General features: G+C 53.5%; 1 protein-coding gene across 2 annotated transcripts; it reads right to left on the bottom strand.

Moving 5' to 3' along the window:
* Nucleotides 1–7,978: 7,978 nt before the first annotated feature.
* LOC147354702 (leukocyte immunoglobulin-like receptor subfamily B member 3) lies at nt 7,979–14,606 on the bottom strand. 2 transcript variants are annotated; one of them, XM_086354650.1, is made up of 11 exons: nt 14,489–14,606; nt 14,301–14,336; nt 13,843–14,127; nt 13,408–13,710; nt 12,877–13,188; nt 12,362–12,664; nt 10,947–11,063; nt 9,906–9,948; nt 9,789–9,826; nt 9,456–9,508; nt 7,979–8,586 (listed from the first exon to the last, which is right to left on the bottom strand). In XM_086354650.1, the coding sequence occupies exons 1-11, from the start codon at nt 14,520–14,522 to the stop codon at nt 8,440–8,442; spliced, it is 1,671 nt and encodes a 556-aa protein (XP_086210776.1). In that variant the 5' UTR covers nt 14,523–14,606; the 3' UTR covers nt 7,979–8,439. The 2 variants fall into 2 exon arrangements, with proteins under 2 accessions (XP_086210776.1, XP_086210777.1); XM_086354651.1 differs by having other exon boundaries at nt 12,892–13,188.
* Nucleotides 14,607–15,875: the final 1,269 nt, after the last annotated feature.

Raw genomic sequence — 15,875 nt, 5'->3', positions numbered from 1 at the left:
TATTGAAATTTCTCCCAGCAATCTTGATTCCAGTTTGTGTTTCTTCCAGTCCAGCATTTCTCATGATGTACTCTGCATATAAGTTAAATAAGCAGGGTGACAATATACAGCCTTGACGTACTGCTTTTCCTATTTGGAACCAGTCTGTTGTTCCATGTCCAGTTCTAACTGTTGCTTCCTGACCTGCATACAAATTTCTCAAGAGGCAGATCAGGTGGTCTGGTATTCCTATCTCTTTCAGAATTGTCCACAGTTTATTGTGATCCACACAGTCAAAGGCTTTGGCATAGTCAATAAAGCAGAAATAGATGTTTTTCTGGAACTCTCTTGCTTTTTCCATGATCCAGCGGATGTTGGCAATTTGATCTCTGATTCCTCTGCCTTTTCTTTTTTTTTTTTTTTCCTCTGCCTTTTCTAAAACCAGCTTGAACATCAGGAAGTTCACGGTTCACATATTGCTGAAGCCTGGCTTGGAGAATTTTAAGCATTACTTTACTAGCGTGTGAGATGAGTGCAATTGTGCGGTAGTTTGAGTATTCTTTGGCATTGCCTTTCTTTGGGATTGGAATGAAAACTGACCTTTTCCAGTCCTGTGGCCACTGCTGAGTTTTCCAACTTTGCTGGCATATTGAATGCAGCACTTTCACAGCATCATCTTTCAGGATTTGGAATAGCTCAACTGGAATTCCATCACCTCCACTAGCTTTGTTCGTAGTGATGCTTTCTAAGGCCCACTTGACTTCATATTCCAGGATGTCTGGCTCTAGGTGAGTGATCACACCATCGTGATTATCTGGGTCGTGAAGATCTTTTTTGTACAGTTCTTCTGTGTATTCTTGCCATCTCTTCTTAATATCTTCTGCTTCTGTTAGGTCCATACCATTTCTGTCTTTTATTGAGCCCATCTTTGCATGAAATGTTCCTTTGGTATCTCTAATTTTCTTGAAGAGATCTCTAGTCTTTCCCATTCTGTTGTTTTCCTCTATTTCTTTGCATTGATCGCTGAAGAAGGCTTTCTTATCTCTTCTTGCTATTCTTTGGAACTCTGCATTCAGATGTTTATATCTTTCCTTTTCTCCTTTGCTTTTCGCTTCTCTTCTTTTCACAGCTATTTGTAAGGCCTCCCCAGACAGCCATTTTGCTTTTTTGCCTTTCTTTTCCATGGGAATGGTCTTGATCCCTGTCTCCTGTACAATGTCACGAACCTCATTCCATAGCTCATCAGGCACTCTGTCTATCAAATCTAGTCCCTTAAATCTATTTCTCACTTCCACTGTATAATCATAAGGGATTTTATTTAGGTCATACCTGAATGGTCTAGTGGTTTTCCCTAATTTCTTCAATTTAAGTCTGAATTTGGCAATAAGAAGTTCATGATCTGAGCCACAGTCAGCTCCTGGTCTTGTTTTTGCTGACTGTATAGAGCTTCTCCATCTTTGGCTGCAAAGAATATAATCAACATGATGAATGACAGATTATCCCTAGAGACCCCACTGACATAAATAGGATCATAAGAAGAAAATAACGAACAGTTCTGTGCCCATAATCTTGGCAACTCTCGAGAGACACAGGCTGCCAAAACTCACTTGAGAGGAAACAATCTGAATATTCCTTAAAAAATATTAAAGAAATTGAATTTGTGGTAACTTTCCAACAAAGAAGAAAGACTCCGAGGCAGAATGGGTTCCCTGGCATGTACTACTAAACGTTTAGGGGAGAAATAATACAATTTTATACAATCTCGTCCAGAAAACAGAAGGGAAAGAAAACACTGGGCAGCAGTTTTAAGAGGTTAAGTGTTACTCCAGACTCAAGTCAGGAAAAGGAAAGAGAGTTGCAGACAGTACACCGCAGGAAGACAGATACAGAAATTCTCACCAGAATATTGATAAATGAAAGCCAAGCAAGTCTGAAAAGGATAGCACACCACAACTAAGTGTGGTTTCCCATCAGATGCTGGGCTGGTTCAGTGTTTGAAAACCAGTAGGGTTCATCCCGGAGAAGGCAATGGCACCCAACTCCAGTACTCTTGCCTGGAAAATCCCATGGAAGGAGGAGCCTGGTGGGCTGCTGTCTATGGGGTCGCACAGAGTCAGACACCACTGAAGCGACTTAGCAGCAGCAGCAGCAGCAGGGTTCATGCACCATGTTAATAGACTAATAAAGAACACGCACATCATTACATAAGTTTGGGCATCAGAACCATTTGATAAAATTAATAAAATGCCCAGCTATGTAGGAAGGGAAGGGGACCTCTTTAATCAGATTGAGAGCATCTGGGATCTGTGTTTGTTGGTGCTTAGTCGCTAAGTTGTGTCTGACTCTTTTGCGACTCCCTGGACTATAGCCCACCAGGCTCCTCTGTGCATGGGATTCTCCAGGCAAGAACACTGGAGTGGGCTGCCATTTCCTGCTGCAGGGGATCTTCCCGACCCAAGGATGGAACATGGAAGTCTTGCATCTCCTGCATCGGCAGGCGTATTCTTTACCACTGAGCCATCTGGGAAGCCCCAGGGGCCGTTCTTTAAGTAGCCTCTGGCTCTCAGTTGCAGATGGTGGGTGTGATGGCGTGAGCCCATAGGACTAAACCTCACCTCTGTTGCTGGGGCTCGCCGAGAATTCATGCAGCCTCCACTACACCCGGATATGGGGGTCCCAGGACTGAAGCTACTGCAGAACCCTGCCTTGGGGCTCCACTCAGGTCCACCAGCTTCTCAGTCACGTGAGAAGTCACTTGTTTTTCCAAGGATGACATATGCTGCTTCTGCAAGTCGAGGATGCCCACCCAGAACCATGCCTCTCTCTCAGGGTTAAGTGTTACAAGGTGCAGTGGCCCGTGGCTTACTACACGGAGTGTCTGGACAGCCTCCGAGAACAGGACCTCTGTTAACCTCCCTGCTTTGGGACGCTCTGGATCACTGAATTTCTTTTTTCTTAAAAAGCAGAAACAAAACGACAACTCCCACCTTTCGTAGTGTATACCAGGGTGGCCAGAGTGCTCGCCGCCCCCTAGCCAGGAGGTCCAGTTAACAAGACGTCATTGACACTGCAGACAGATGGGATGTTCTGCCCGATGTCAGGGAGCTGGGGGCCCCTTTGGACTGTGCTGCGAGGTGGGGAGAATTAATTTGCCTCCAGCAAAGTGTGGACGTGAACTGCAGTCCAGCCTAGGTGAACACGAACTGCTTCTTAGTTACCAGATCCACAGCTGCGTAAAAGTGAGCCAAGGCTGCCTAATTCTGTTTTGCGGGAAGTACCCTTCCCACACAGCAGCTGTGACAGGAGCTAACGTGGGTGAAGTCTGAGGCCTGCCAACCAACCTTCATTCGTCAGGTCTGCAGAGGCCAGGCTGGGTGCTGAGCATCAGCCCCACTACCCACCGAAGTCTTCGCGGGCGGCGCTGACCCCTGCCACTCCACCTGACTGCAGCGTTGCTTTTGACTGCCTATGCGCTCTGTGATAGGACAGTTACGTCGTTTTTCGTTTTTTCGTTCGAGCCAGTCAGCTTGCAGGAACTTTGTTCCCGAGCAGGGAGTGAACTCACGCCCTTGGCTGTGAAAGGACAGAGTCCTAACCCCTGGACTGCCAGGGAAGTCCCCGAAGTTATGCTGTTGAGTATACAGATTCTGCTTCCTGTCTTTAAAGTGAAACTAACTATGTTTTGGAGGTTGATAAAATGACTAGTTCAGCTTATCCTTTCAAGGCTTAAAAACAACCTCTGGGGATATTCTAGAGTTCATTTGGCCTTACTGTGAGGGTGTGGCTTCTCTGAGTGTGTCTGATTGTCCTGAGTGTTCCATACCTTTTTTTTTTTTAATTCTTTGTTTATTTCTGGCTGTGCTGGGTCTTCGTTGCCGCACGGGCTTCTCTGTAGCTGTGGTGAGCGGGGGCTCCCCTCTAGTTATGGCGCGCAGGTTTCTCACCGCGGTGGCCTCTCTCGCTGAGAGCACAGGCTCTCCGGCACGCGCGCTTCAGTAGCTGTGGCTCCCCGGGCTCTCGGGCGCAGGCTCTGTAGTTGCGGCACCCGGGCTCGGTTGCTCCGTGGCACGTGGGATCTTCCCAGACCAGGGATTGAACCTGTGTCTCCTGCATTGGCAGGCGGATTCTTTACCAGTGAGCCACCAGGGAAACCCGCATACGTTCTTTATACTACATGGAATTCAAACATCTCCCATCCCCGTACAGGCTCCAGGAATTGAAACACAATGCTCATTTATCAACATTTCTTAAAACACTAGTAGATAAACGCAAGATGACACTATCATTGGGTGACAACAAGTGTGACTTGGTTTTTGCCCACAAAATGTGAGCCTAGTGCCCAGGGAGGAGAGCTAACGGGGCTGGGCGGGCCTGCTGTCCTCCCGCCCACGTTTCTGTTTCCCCATTCTTTCTTGCTTCCAGATGTCCCAAGATTCCTCCCGTTTCTGGGACCAGAACTTCCCTTGGCCACTGATCTAGGCCAGGCGTGTTTGTGAGGGTCCTGTCAGTTTCCCCGTACCTGAGAGTGTCTTCCACACTTCCCTTCATTTCTGAAGGAATGGAGGAGGAAATGGTAACCCACTCCAGGATTCTTGCCTGGAAATCCCATGGACAGAGGAGCCCGGCGGACTACAGTCCATGGGGTCGCCGAGAGGTGGACACGGCTATAGAATCGGGATCGGCGGTTTTCTTTCAGCTCTTGAAGCTGTTGCACCATTTCCTTCCTGCCCTTGAGGTTCTGATAAGTGCACCATCATGTGAGTAGGCGGCACTTCGGTCTCCCCGCGTCCAGGGAGCGTCTTCCTCTTTTGTTGGTTTGTGATGCATCTTGGCATGGATTTCTGGGGCTCATCCTGTTTGGGTTTTTCTGAGTTTCATGAATCTGTAGATTTATGACTTCTGCCAAGTTTGGGGAAATTCCAGCCACTGTTTCTTGAATTGCTTTCCAGTCTCATCCTCTCTCTCTTCTCCTTCTAGGAATCAGAGACTGATCCCCGATCCGTGGGATTGGAGACTGTTGAGACTCTGTTCCCATGCCTTTCCAGAATCTGTGCTCCCTGGTGTTCAGACTGGTGTTGCTGTTGCTGCCTCTTCCGTCCCCTGTCCCCAGTCACCTCCTTTCTGCTGTTGAGCCCATTCATCCACGGGAGCTTCTGTTTTAATTGTTGTGTCTTTCAGATCTGAAATATCCACTGAGTTCTTTTGTATCTTCTGTTTCTTTGCTGAGACTGTCTAGCTTTTTAAGATTTACTTTAAGTATATGTATAATTGCTCCTCAGAGCATTTTTTATCATGACTGTTTTACAGTGCTTGTGAGATAATTTCAACACCTCTGTCATCTCAGGGTTAGCAGCTGTTGTTCAGTCACTCAGTTGTGTCCAACGCTTTGCAACCCCATGGACTGCAGCATGCCAGGCTCCCCTGTCCTTCACTATCTCCCAGAGTTATGTCCATCGAGTTGGTGATGCCATCCAACCATCTCATCCTCTGTTGACCCCTTCTCCTGCCCTCAATCTTTCCCACCATCAGGGTCTTTTCTAGTGTGTTGGCTCTTCTCATCAGGTGGCCAAAGTACTCAAGATGAAATTTTCCTGGTTCTTGTGTTGATGAATGAGTTTTCAAATTGAGACCTGGACATTTTGGATATTATGTTGTGAAGGTCTGGGTCTTTTGTTATAAAGGGCTTGCCTGACGCATTGCTGGGGTATGACATTCCTGCCTGGTGGGTGGGGCAGTCCAGGTACCCTACCCGGTCCCCTTTGATACGCACCGTTTCACTCCTGGGGTCTTACCACTCTTCGTCCGTCTGCTGCCTTCCCTCCACTCTTCAGAGTACAGGCAGACCCCAGAGATGTTGTGGGCTCAGTTGGAGACCACGGCAACAAAGCAGATATCACAGCAAAGTGAGTTACGGAAACTCTTCTGTGCTCCCAGTGTCTATCAAAGTTACGTTCACACTATACTGTGGTCTGTAGGTCTGCAGGAGCATTATGCCTGATGCAACAAAGTAGACACTTCAATTAAAAAACAATGCTAGTGGGGAAATGGCACTGATAGGCTTGCCTGATGCGGGTTGCCACAAACCTTCAAGTTGTAAAAACTCAGATTATCTGGGAAGCACAGTAAAAGGAGGCATGCCTGTATTCTTGTGATTGTATATGTAACGTCCAGGAGCTTAACTGTGCCTGGTGGGGGTTAAGGAAACAAAGCTCAATTTCCTCCTGGTCTAACACTGGAAATCTGAAATGCACTTGATTTTTATATATTGAGTAAACTCAATGATATCAGATAGATCCTTTTCAAATCAGAAAAATAGATTCTTATTTGGATTTTCCATGCACACAGTTTTGTAATCTGTGAGCAATACAGTTTTTTGGTTTTTTTTTTTTTTTTTTTTTTTTAGCAATACAGTTTTACTCCATCCCTCTGTGCCTATCTTTTTTTTTTTTTTTTTAACTTTATTATTTAATTGGTTGTTTCTTCCAGGACCCTGCTGAATAGAAATGTAATAGTAAACATTCTTGGCTCAATCTCAATAGCAGGCAGAAAGGTTGTACATTTTTACCTTTAACAGTTATATCTGGGCTTCCCTGGTGGCTCAGTGGTGAAGAATCTGCCTGCCAGTGCAGGAGACCCGGGTTGGGTCCCTGACCTGCAGATATGCCACATGTGCCATCTGCCAGCACCGCTGAACCTGTGCGGTAGGGCCTGGGAGCCGCTTACCCATGTGCCACAGCTGCTGAAGCTGGGCACCCTGGAGCCTGCTTTGTGCAGCCAGAGAGGTCCCCGCAGTGAGAAGCCGGGCACCGCAAGTAGAGAGTCCCCCCACTCACTACAACTGGAGAAAAGCCCACGCAGCAACCAAGACCCCGCACAGCCAACAATGAATAAACAAACATAAAAAATAGATTTCTAGTGCAGGTTTTAAAAGATGCTTTGATAAATGATAGGAAATTCCCTTCTACTTACGACTTTTTTTTTCTAATTTTATTTTATTTTTAAACTTTACATAATTGTATTAGTTTTGCCAAATATCAAAATGAATCCGCCACAGGTATACATGTGTTCCCCATCCCGAACCCTGACTTTTTCATTATAAATTGGTGGTGTATTTTATCAAAAACTTTTCATCTGTTATCATGATGTTTTAAAATTTCTCCTTTTAACATTAGAATTGTATTGATTGATTTCTGCAGATGAAACCAACCACATATTCCTGAAAAAAATACGTGCACGTGCATGATATGTGGTCCATTTTATTTACTGATGAATCCTCTTTGTGAATGTTTGTTTAGGAAAACAGAAACCAGGGAAAAATAGCTTCCTGAGATTTTCCCATTTGGTGGTTTCTCTGTCACCGTTTGGTCTCAGGTTTTTCTGGCGCAGTGAAATGTTTTGTGGAGTGTGCGCTTCCTTCCTTCTCCCCTCTCTGTGTAAGCTGCTGTAAGCCCAGTAGGTGTGTGTACGAGTGTGTGTGTTTCATGAGTGCCCACGTGTTCAGATGCATTCACCTGTGAAACTCTCTGGACTCAGAGTTCACTTTAACATATAGGACAATTCAGATTTTCTGTTTATCCTTATGTCCATAATTTTGATAAATTTTATTTTTGAGGCTTTTGGTCTGTGTCATCTACATTTTCTACTATAATAGCATAAAACTGTCCTTCAATGAAGCTTTTACCATTCTAAAGTCTGAAGGACCTGCCGTCGTGTCCTGATGGCGGTAAAGCAACTCCTTCTCTCTTTCTGACTTGGTCCTTGGGCCTAGCATGTTGAGTGTGATCCACGCCCTCAGGGACGAAGCTTTCTGGCTTTTCTGATTTTCCTCTCCTTGTTTGTCCTCAGTGGTAGCTACCCCTGTCATTGTGGTTTCCCTGTTCCTCCCTTCGTTTGGAGTAATGTGCTGATCTTTTTCAAAATCACTGATAATTGAGAGTCTGTTGTCTTCTTTATAAAATGAGGATATTAATTATCTTTTTTAAAGAAACTGAAACATGCCTTTCAGTTTTTTAGTAATCTGTTTATTTTTGGCTGTGCTGGGTCTTCCCTGCTTCGTGTGGGCCCTCTCTGATTGCAGCGAGTGGAGGCTGCTGCCTGGCTGTGCACGGACTGCTCACACTCGGGCTTCTCTCGAGGAACACCAGAGCTTCAGAGGAAGCTCTGGGCACCAGGGCTTCGGCAGCTGCAGCGCCCCTAGGCTCAGCTGTCCGGCAGCAAGTGGATCAGACCCATGTCCTGTGCATTGGCTGGCAGACTCTTAACCGCTGGGCCACCAGGGGTCCAGGATGCTGTTTCTGAGTGTAGAACCAGTTGACCCGAAAGGGTCCCCGGGGCTCCTGGTGGTCTGTTAGGAGCCCAGGTACTGCTGCTGGTGGTTAGGTGGTGTCCACTGCTGGCAGCTCACGTGCCTCCTGGGGTCTGAGATCTGTCCCGGGAGCCTGGGGTCGGGTCCTTCCTGGGCTAGCGAACGGCGAGAGCAGCGTACTCACTGGGCTCTGCTGGGGGCTCCCCTGACGGGGGAGCCGGGGGTGTAGCCGTCCCCCTTTTGATGGTTGAGTGGTTTAGCTGGGCGTAGGTCACGTCCTGGGGGGCTTCAGATGTAGCAGCCTGCGGGGGGGACGGTGTGTGAGATGGGGCGCCTGGGGGCCTGGAGAGGAGGGACCCATCTGCTGTGCATCTGTCCATCCTTCCCGGAATCCCCCCGACCGGGAGGACAGGGGGTGCCTCCCGCCTTCGTGATCTCGGGGGCTCACAGGGCGCCCGTCCCCTCCTGGGGGCCTGCCTCCCGCCTGTTGTGCTGGAGGGAGCCAGTGAGGCAGGACAGGCGCCTCCTGGGTCCGCCGCCCTTGGGTCAGGTCAGCTCTTTCTCCTGATGGAAACTCCAGGGGCCTCCTGATGCCCAGGAGCCTCGGAGTGCTTTGTGCGGCCCTGGTTTCTGTCTGAGCCCGGACCTCTTGCTTATCTGGCCTGGCACACAGCCATCTTCCTGCTAAAGTGCATCCCTCCTGCCTCAGGACCTTCCTCCCGAGTCTGCCTGCCTCGAGCGCCCAGTCCTGTCTCTTGATTTACTTTCCTTGTCAGCACCTTGCATTCTGGGACTCCGCCAGCTTGTTGGTGTGGGGCCCTTCTCACCACGAGCTGAGCGCCTGCCGTACCTGCAGGGCCTGGGGGGTGGCGCCCGCTCTCCCGCGCCCTTTGCTGGGGGGTGACAGAGGGGGGCCTGGGCCATGTGGGCCATCCACTGATGCACGCATCCTCATGAAACCTGGGGCTGCACACCCACACCAGAAGGTCAGCCAGAGGACATAGCGCCCTGAAGGACGGGCCATGAAGTCACAGGGCAAGGGGAGGGTGGGGTCACAGCAGGACCCAGGGAGCCGGGAAGGACGGGTGGGGTGGGCGCGGCTGCAGCTGGGGTGTGAGCTGAGTTTGGCAAAAGGAGGTCTGTGGTGGCCAGATGGGAGCAAGGGTCTCACCCGATGGTCCAGCTGCAGCCCCACCTCAGAGTGTGCGTCGCTCACGGCAGCATCTGCAGCAGAGCAGAGGGCATTGCTGGGCGGGGTTCGGAGAGCCTCAGGGCTGGAGCCCCCGCCTTGCATCCCGGGGGATGCTGTGTAATCCCCCACCCTTCTGAACATCCCCCCCACGGCCTCCAGAGGTCTCTGTGCCCCCCCCACCCTGCACCAGAGGGAGTGCTGTGTGGGGTTTCAGTCCCCAGCCCCGGTCCCCCACCCTTCTCAGCGTCCCCCCCCCCCACTGCCTCCAGAAGTCTCTGTGCCCCGCCACGGGCTGCCGCCTCTCCTGCTCACAGATGGCCTGGTCCTGGGCGTCTGCACCTGGGCTGGAGCTGAGGAGGAGACACTGTGTCACGGGGAGAAGGTCGGGTGCTGTGGGCAGGGATCTCGGGGTGTTGGGGCAGGAGTTACCTGCTCTGCGGGCCCCTGTCCTCGGGCCCTGGGTCTGCGGCCCCTGTGGGAGGTCGGAAATCAGCCTCAGCCTGGGCTGGATCCCGGGACAGAGGCTCGGCCCCGGGGACGTGGTGCCCCCGCCCTCCACGTGGGATTCAGAAGGAGAGAAGGCAGCCTGGGCTCGTGGTGCGTGTGTCAGTTCATGACACTGAGAAGGAGGGGAATGGCTTAAATGAGCGCATGTGGGCTGACAGTGGGTGTTTTTTTCCACTAGATTTTCAGATTTGAGATTCTGGAAAATTTTTTTAATGAAATATCGTTGGTTTGTAATATATTAGTTTCAGGCATACAACATATGATTCAATGTTTTTATAGGTTATACTCCATTTAAAGTTTTACGAAATAATTGCTACATTCCCTGTGCTATCCAGTATATCCTTCTTGCTTATTTCATACACAGTAGTCTGTGTCTCTTAGTTCACACCCCTCATCTGCCCAACCCCCTGGTAACCATTAGTTATTTTTCTATATCAAGGACTCTGTTTCTGTTTTTCATATACATTCTTTTGTATTATTTTCCAGATTCAGTATGTACCAATGCTATCATAAAGCGTTTATGTTCCTCCGAGTTATTTCAGTAAGTGTAATACTCTCTAGGTTCATGTATGCTGTTGCAAATGGCAGAGTTTCCTTCTTTTTTATGGCTGAGTAATATTCCATTGTATGTATATGTGGATACACACACACACACACACACACACCACATTTTCTCTCTTCATTTCTTGCTGGACAGTTGGGTTGCTGACATATCTTGGCTATTGTAAATTGCCTATATGGATATTGGAATGTTTGTATCTTTTCAAATTAGTTTTCATTTTATTGAAACATATAGCCAGCACTGGATTTGCTGGATCATATGATAATTCTGCTTTTACTTTTTAAGGAACCTCCATATGGTGGGAAAACATTTTTTAAGCTGACTGTTCCCATGTCCTTGGTTTCCCTCTGTCTGATGCCCTAAGGCCTCCAGGGGTCCGAGTCACCCCGTTCCCTACTCACGTGACTTCCTGCATCTGTCCTGACCCCGGTGGTGGAGGAAGAAGAAGAGGAGGACGAGGAGCAGCAGGACGAAGATCACCGAGACCCCGATGAGGACACTCAGGTACCACGTGAGGCCTGGGGCACCAGAGACGCCTGAGTGAGCCAGGGGTGCCGTTTAACTGGGCACCTGCTGTGTGAGGACTTGTGCTGGGATCTGTGCGTCCATCTCCAGCCCACCCGACCCATTTGCAGACGAGGAGCCTGAGGCACAGAGAGGGAGATCACTCAGGGGCCCTGGTGACCCAGCCTGTAGTGGGCAGAGCCGAGACTGGAACCAGGGCCGTGGGCACCCTGAGCTCCTCCTGAGCTGGCCCCCAGGAGGACACCAGCTTTCTGCTCTGGGGGCCCCTCACCTGCAGGGTCTTAGCTAGAGCTGAGGGTCCTCCCTTGTTCCCTCCCCTCCCCCACCTCAGAGGGGGCAGGGGAGGGGCAGGCTGCATGGAGGGGCCTCTGGGTCCTCCTCTCCCTCCCCGCACGCTGCAGTGGAGGGCACAGATCCCCACAGTCACCTCCTCGGGGGCTCCCCGTGCTCCTCGCTGGATGCGGGGTCACACCCAACTCAGAACTGAGGAAACCTAAGATCTTGGCCACAGGTCTCTCCTTTTACACTCGAAGAAACTGAGGCCTGCACGCGGGTGCGGTGACGGTGAGGGAGTCCAAATCAGAGTCTCCAGAGGTGCTTGAACTGGGGGCATATTCAGCCTGCCCCCAGAACTGCCACCACCTCCTCAAGAGCCTGCTCCCCTCTATGCAGTTCCTGACTCCACTGAGGGATGGAGCTGATAGAACTGATGCCTGGAGCCCCCTAGGGGTCAGCAAGGGGGTGGGGTGGGGCTGTTTCCCCCCTCCGCAGCCCTGCTCCCCCCAGGCTGGGGGCCACGACCCCCGGCCCTTCACTCGGCAGCTCAGAGCCCCGAAGCCTGTGTTTCCTGTTGCCCCCTCAGCATCTCTGCTCCACCCCCCGCGAGTCCTTGACTATTGAGGAGTATTAGATCTTCCGGCTCCCACACTGCCCTGGGGCGGGCTGTTCCCCCTGAGCACAGAGCCCCATGACTCCCCAGTGGTTGGATTGGGGCCCGAGGGTGGGGTCTGGGCCCATGGGTCCTGGGAATGAGCCCAGGAAGGTGTGCGCGGGCTGATGCAGGGTCCCCACCTCACTCCCCTTTGCCTGCACGGCGCTGTGGCCTCCCCGAGACCCTCCCACTGCCCACCTGCCCCTCCCGGTCCCCAGTGGGGGAGAAAAGGGCGGGGCGTGGGCTCCGAGGCCCCTCAAGCAAGGGGCCCCTCCCTTAGCACCCCCTCCTCCACCACTGCCCTGCGCTCCCAGGGCAGAGCCCCGAGCTGCTGAGTGACACGGACAGACTGGGCCTCACCTGAGACCACGAGCACCAGGGGCTCACTGGGCTGTGACAGCAGGTAGGGGTCTGTGCTGAGTGAGCCGTAGCACCTGTAGGTGCCCCCGTGGGCTGAGGTCACAGGGCTCAAGGAGAACTCGGCCTGGTACCGCCCAGCTTGGTCCTGGGAGCGCAGACGCAGGGGGGGATGGGCTGCTCCCTCCTTGGACAGAAGGAAGGTGTCCATCCTCTCTCCTGACTGACACAGCAGGGTCACATTCTCCCCTGGGGCCACCGTGGGGCCCGGCCGCACCGAGAGGGAGGGTCTGTCTCTGAGCCGTCCTGCAGAGAGGAAGGGGGTGCGGGCGCCGGGCCTGGTTCTAAGCGAGACTCCGCGGGCCTCTCTGGCCCCTCAGTGCTGTCTCTGTTTCTCAGAGTCTCTCCCCTCCCCGACCCCGTCTCTCTGTCCCCTCCTTGGGACCCCACCCCCTGGTTCCAGCATCAACCCTGGGGCTCCCCGGGGGGGCCTGTGCAGAGTCTGGTCCCCGACTGACCCGCTGGCTCCTCACCTGCCACCAGCAGCTCCAGGGGCTCACTGGGGGCCGACCACTCAGAGGAGAGGCCGTGTCCACCGTAGCATCTGTACTGGCCCCCGTGGACGGTGCCCACGGGGCCCAGGGGGAAGTCGGCCTGAGAGAGCCCCTCCTGGGGCCTCTGGGCAGGGCGCTGGGGGAGGTCCTGTCCCCCCTCCTTGGACAGAGCGAATCTGGTGTAGCCGACGTCAGAGCGACACTGGAGGGTCAGGTTCTGTCCAGAGGTGATGACAGGGCCCTGCGGGGTCAGGAGGGAGGGCTTCCCAGACAGCCCTGGGGAGAGACACGAGCTGGGTTGTAGGGACCGCTTCCCCTGTGGACCCCCCCCTCTCCCGGCCCGGCCCCAGGCCTTGCCGTGTCTCAGTCTGTGTGTCTGTCCTGTGAGCCCCACGCTCCTCTCCCCACCCTCTCACAGGGGCTCCCCTGGGAGCAGAGACCCCAGTACGTTGTCTTGTCTGCACAAATGTATGGGGTCAGTACGGGATTCCTCACCTGAGACCAGGAGCTCCAGGGGGTCGCTGGGGGCTGACCACACCCGGGGGGTGTGCCTGTAAAAGCTGTAGCATCTGAACGTCCACCTGTGCCCGGGGGTCACGGGGCCCACGGGGAACAGGGCGTGGTTCTGCCTGTCGAGCATTCGCTGTCCATCCAGGCCCCAAAAGGACTCGTCTTCTCCTTCCTTGATCAGAAGGAATCTGTTAAATCCCTGACTGGAGGCACACTGGAGGGTCACGTTCCCTCCCGAGGTCACCACAGGGCTCGGCAGGGCTGAGAGTCTGGGTTTGCCGTAGGATCCTAGGAGAGAAGGAGGCAGCTGGTTCCGTGGGGCTCCCGCCCTCCCCCCCAGGGCTGGGCTGTGAGAGGGACAGCCCCTGAGAGCAGACCCCCTCCCGAGGGCAGAGCCCGAGGCTCCCTAGAGTCCCTCACCTGTCACCACCAGCTCCAGGGGGTCACTGTGCTCTGACCAGCCAGTGCGGGTTCCGTAGTAGCACCGATAGCTCCCTGTGTAGACCTGCCCCATGTAGTGGATGGAGAACCTGGCCTTGTCCCCGGGCTCCAGGGGTTTCTGTCTGTCCCAGAGATCTGGGTTTCCCTCTTTATCCAGACGGAACTCCTGGGCCCCCGGGGACCCCTGACACCAGATGGTCACGGAGCTACCCCTGGGGACCACAGAGCCTGGCTCAGCCCAGATGGTGGGTTTGGGGAGGGTCCCTGAAAGGAAATCAGAGGCGGGCTCACCAGGCGTCCCCCCCAGGCCCCGGCTCTCAGCCCAGACCTCCCAGACTCCCCATCCGTGAGCCCCGAGCTGCCCTCTCCCTCCCCGCAGCCTGGGGGTGACCCCTGTCCCCACGAGAGGAGGGAGCTGGGCCCTGGGACAGACTCACCGGCCTGCACCTGGGTCCTCAGGCCCACACTCAGCCCTGGAAGAGAGCTCCCTGTGAGAGGTGTGCCCTCAGCTCTGAGCAGCGCCTCTCCGCCCCGGGAGTCTCCCGGGCCCTGGGGTCCCCTGACGGAGCAAGCTGGCCGGGGGGTCCCTCCAGACCAGGGCTCCTCCTGACCCTCCTCATCTCACCGAGGCAGAGCAGGGCGGGAAGCACAGGGGCCATGGTGTCTCCTCCTACGGTCCAGGCTGTGAGGATGGAGGAGACCTGGGTGTCCTCCGGACAGACAGACCACAGGGTGTGTCCTGTCAGAGGCTCAGGCTTCCTGTCACGTGGCTGTCACATCAGCGTCCCCGCAGGAAGGGGAACAGCCTCTTCTTGAAAGCCTGGCGTCGTCCCTGTGACAGTCCCAGTGTGTTCCCGAGACACCTCTTTGAGGTGTGGGCAAGCAGGGCGTGTCCTTCCCTCCGAGAGCCTCACCTTGGGGTCTGCTTCCTCCTCTGCCCGCCCATCAGCAGGTCCCCAGGGGTCCTCACCATGGACGGGTCACCAGGCCCTGGAGATGCTTCAGGGAGGATGTCAGCTCCTGCTCCGCGCAGGGCTCAGATCCCCAGACACACACGATGCGGTGCCCCCGCCCCGTCGTGCCCCTGCCCTGAGGGACAAGTCTGAGGACTCCTTGCTCCTCTAACCCCCAAGGCCGAGCCGGCCGCACAGAGCCCCGTCCCTTCTCTCCTGCTTTGTGGCCCCACGTGTGTCTGCTGCCTGGTGCTCTCGTGAGCTGAGCAGCGAGGCGGTTTCTGAGGCAGCAGCCTGGAGCCTGGGGATGTGGCGCGGCTGCACCCACTGTCCTCCTGGGGAGGAGAGGGCCTGGGCCCAAGGAGGGTCCTTTTGGTGCTGAGCTGCGGCAGCTTGTGGGAGGGGAGACAGGGAGACAGAACCTGCTGTTTATCCTTTTGAAGTGGTTCGTCTTGCTTTTTCTGCTCATCCGAGGTGTTGCAGCTCACTAGCTGGATTCTGCAGTTTGCTTAAAGGTCATTAGGCCCAAATAATCCCAGTTTATCAGTGTTTCTGTGCGAGATGAGGGCTGGGACTTCCCGATCTGCTACCTTCTTAAAGCGCTGATTAAAATTTCTGAAATGTGTAACAGTGAGGCCAGAAATGGAAAACAGAAACGATAGTTAAGTAGTGTGCGTGCTCAGTCACTGCAGCTGTGTCCGACTCTTTGAGACCGCACAGCCCGTAGCCTGCCATGCCCCTCTGTGCACGGGATTCTCCAGGCAGGAATACTGGAGGGGGTGGCCATGCCCTCCTCCAGGGGATCTTCCCCACCCGGGGATTGAACCCAAGTCTCTTACGTCTCCTGCACTGGCAGGTGGGCTCTTCACCACTAGTGCCCCCTGGGAAGCCCTGATAGTCCACATACACAGGGAAAACCGAGACGAGTAAGCAGGTATCTGGTGCCGTTTTCGAATGAGAGAAACAGAGTGATGGTAGGCTGCACTCGGGCTCCCCAGGTGGCTCAGGGGTAAAGAATCTGCCTGCCAGCGCAGGAGGTGCAGAGACTCGAGTTCGACC

This window comes from Bos grunniens, chromosome 18, assembly GCF_055505025.1.
Source record: "Bos grunniens cultivar Pamir isolate PY7600 chromosome 18, Bosgru_T2T1.0, whole genome shotgun sequence".
In the NCBI taxonomy this organism is placed as follows: domain Eukaryota; kingdom Metazoa; phylum Chordata; class Mammalia; order Artiodactyla; family Bovidae; genus Bos; species Bos grunniens.
Note: the sequence above shows the minus strand (reverse complement) of the source record. Positions and strands in the feature narration are given on the sequence as shown.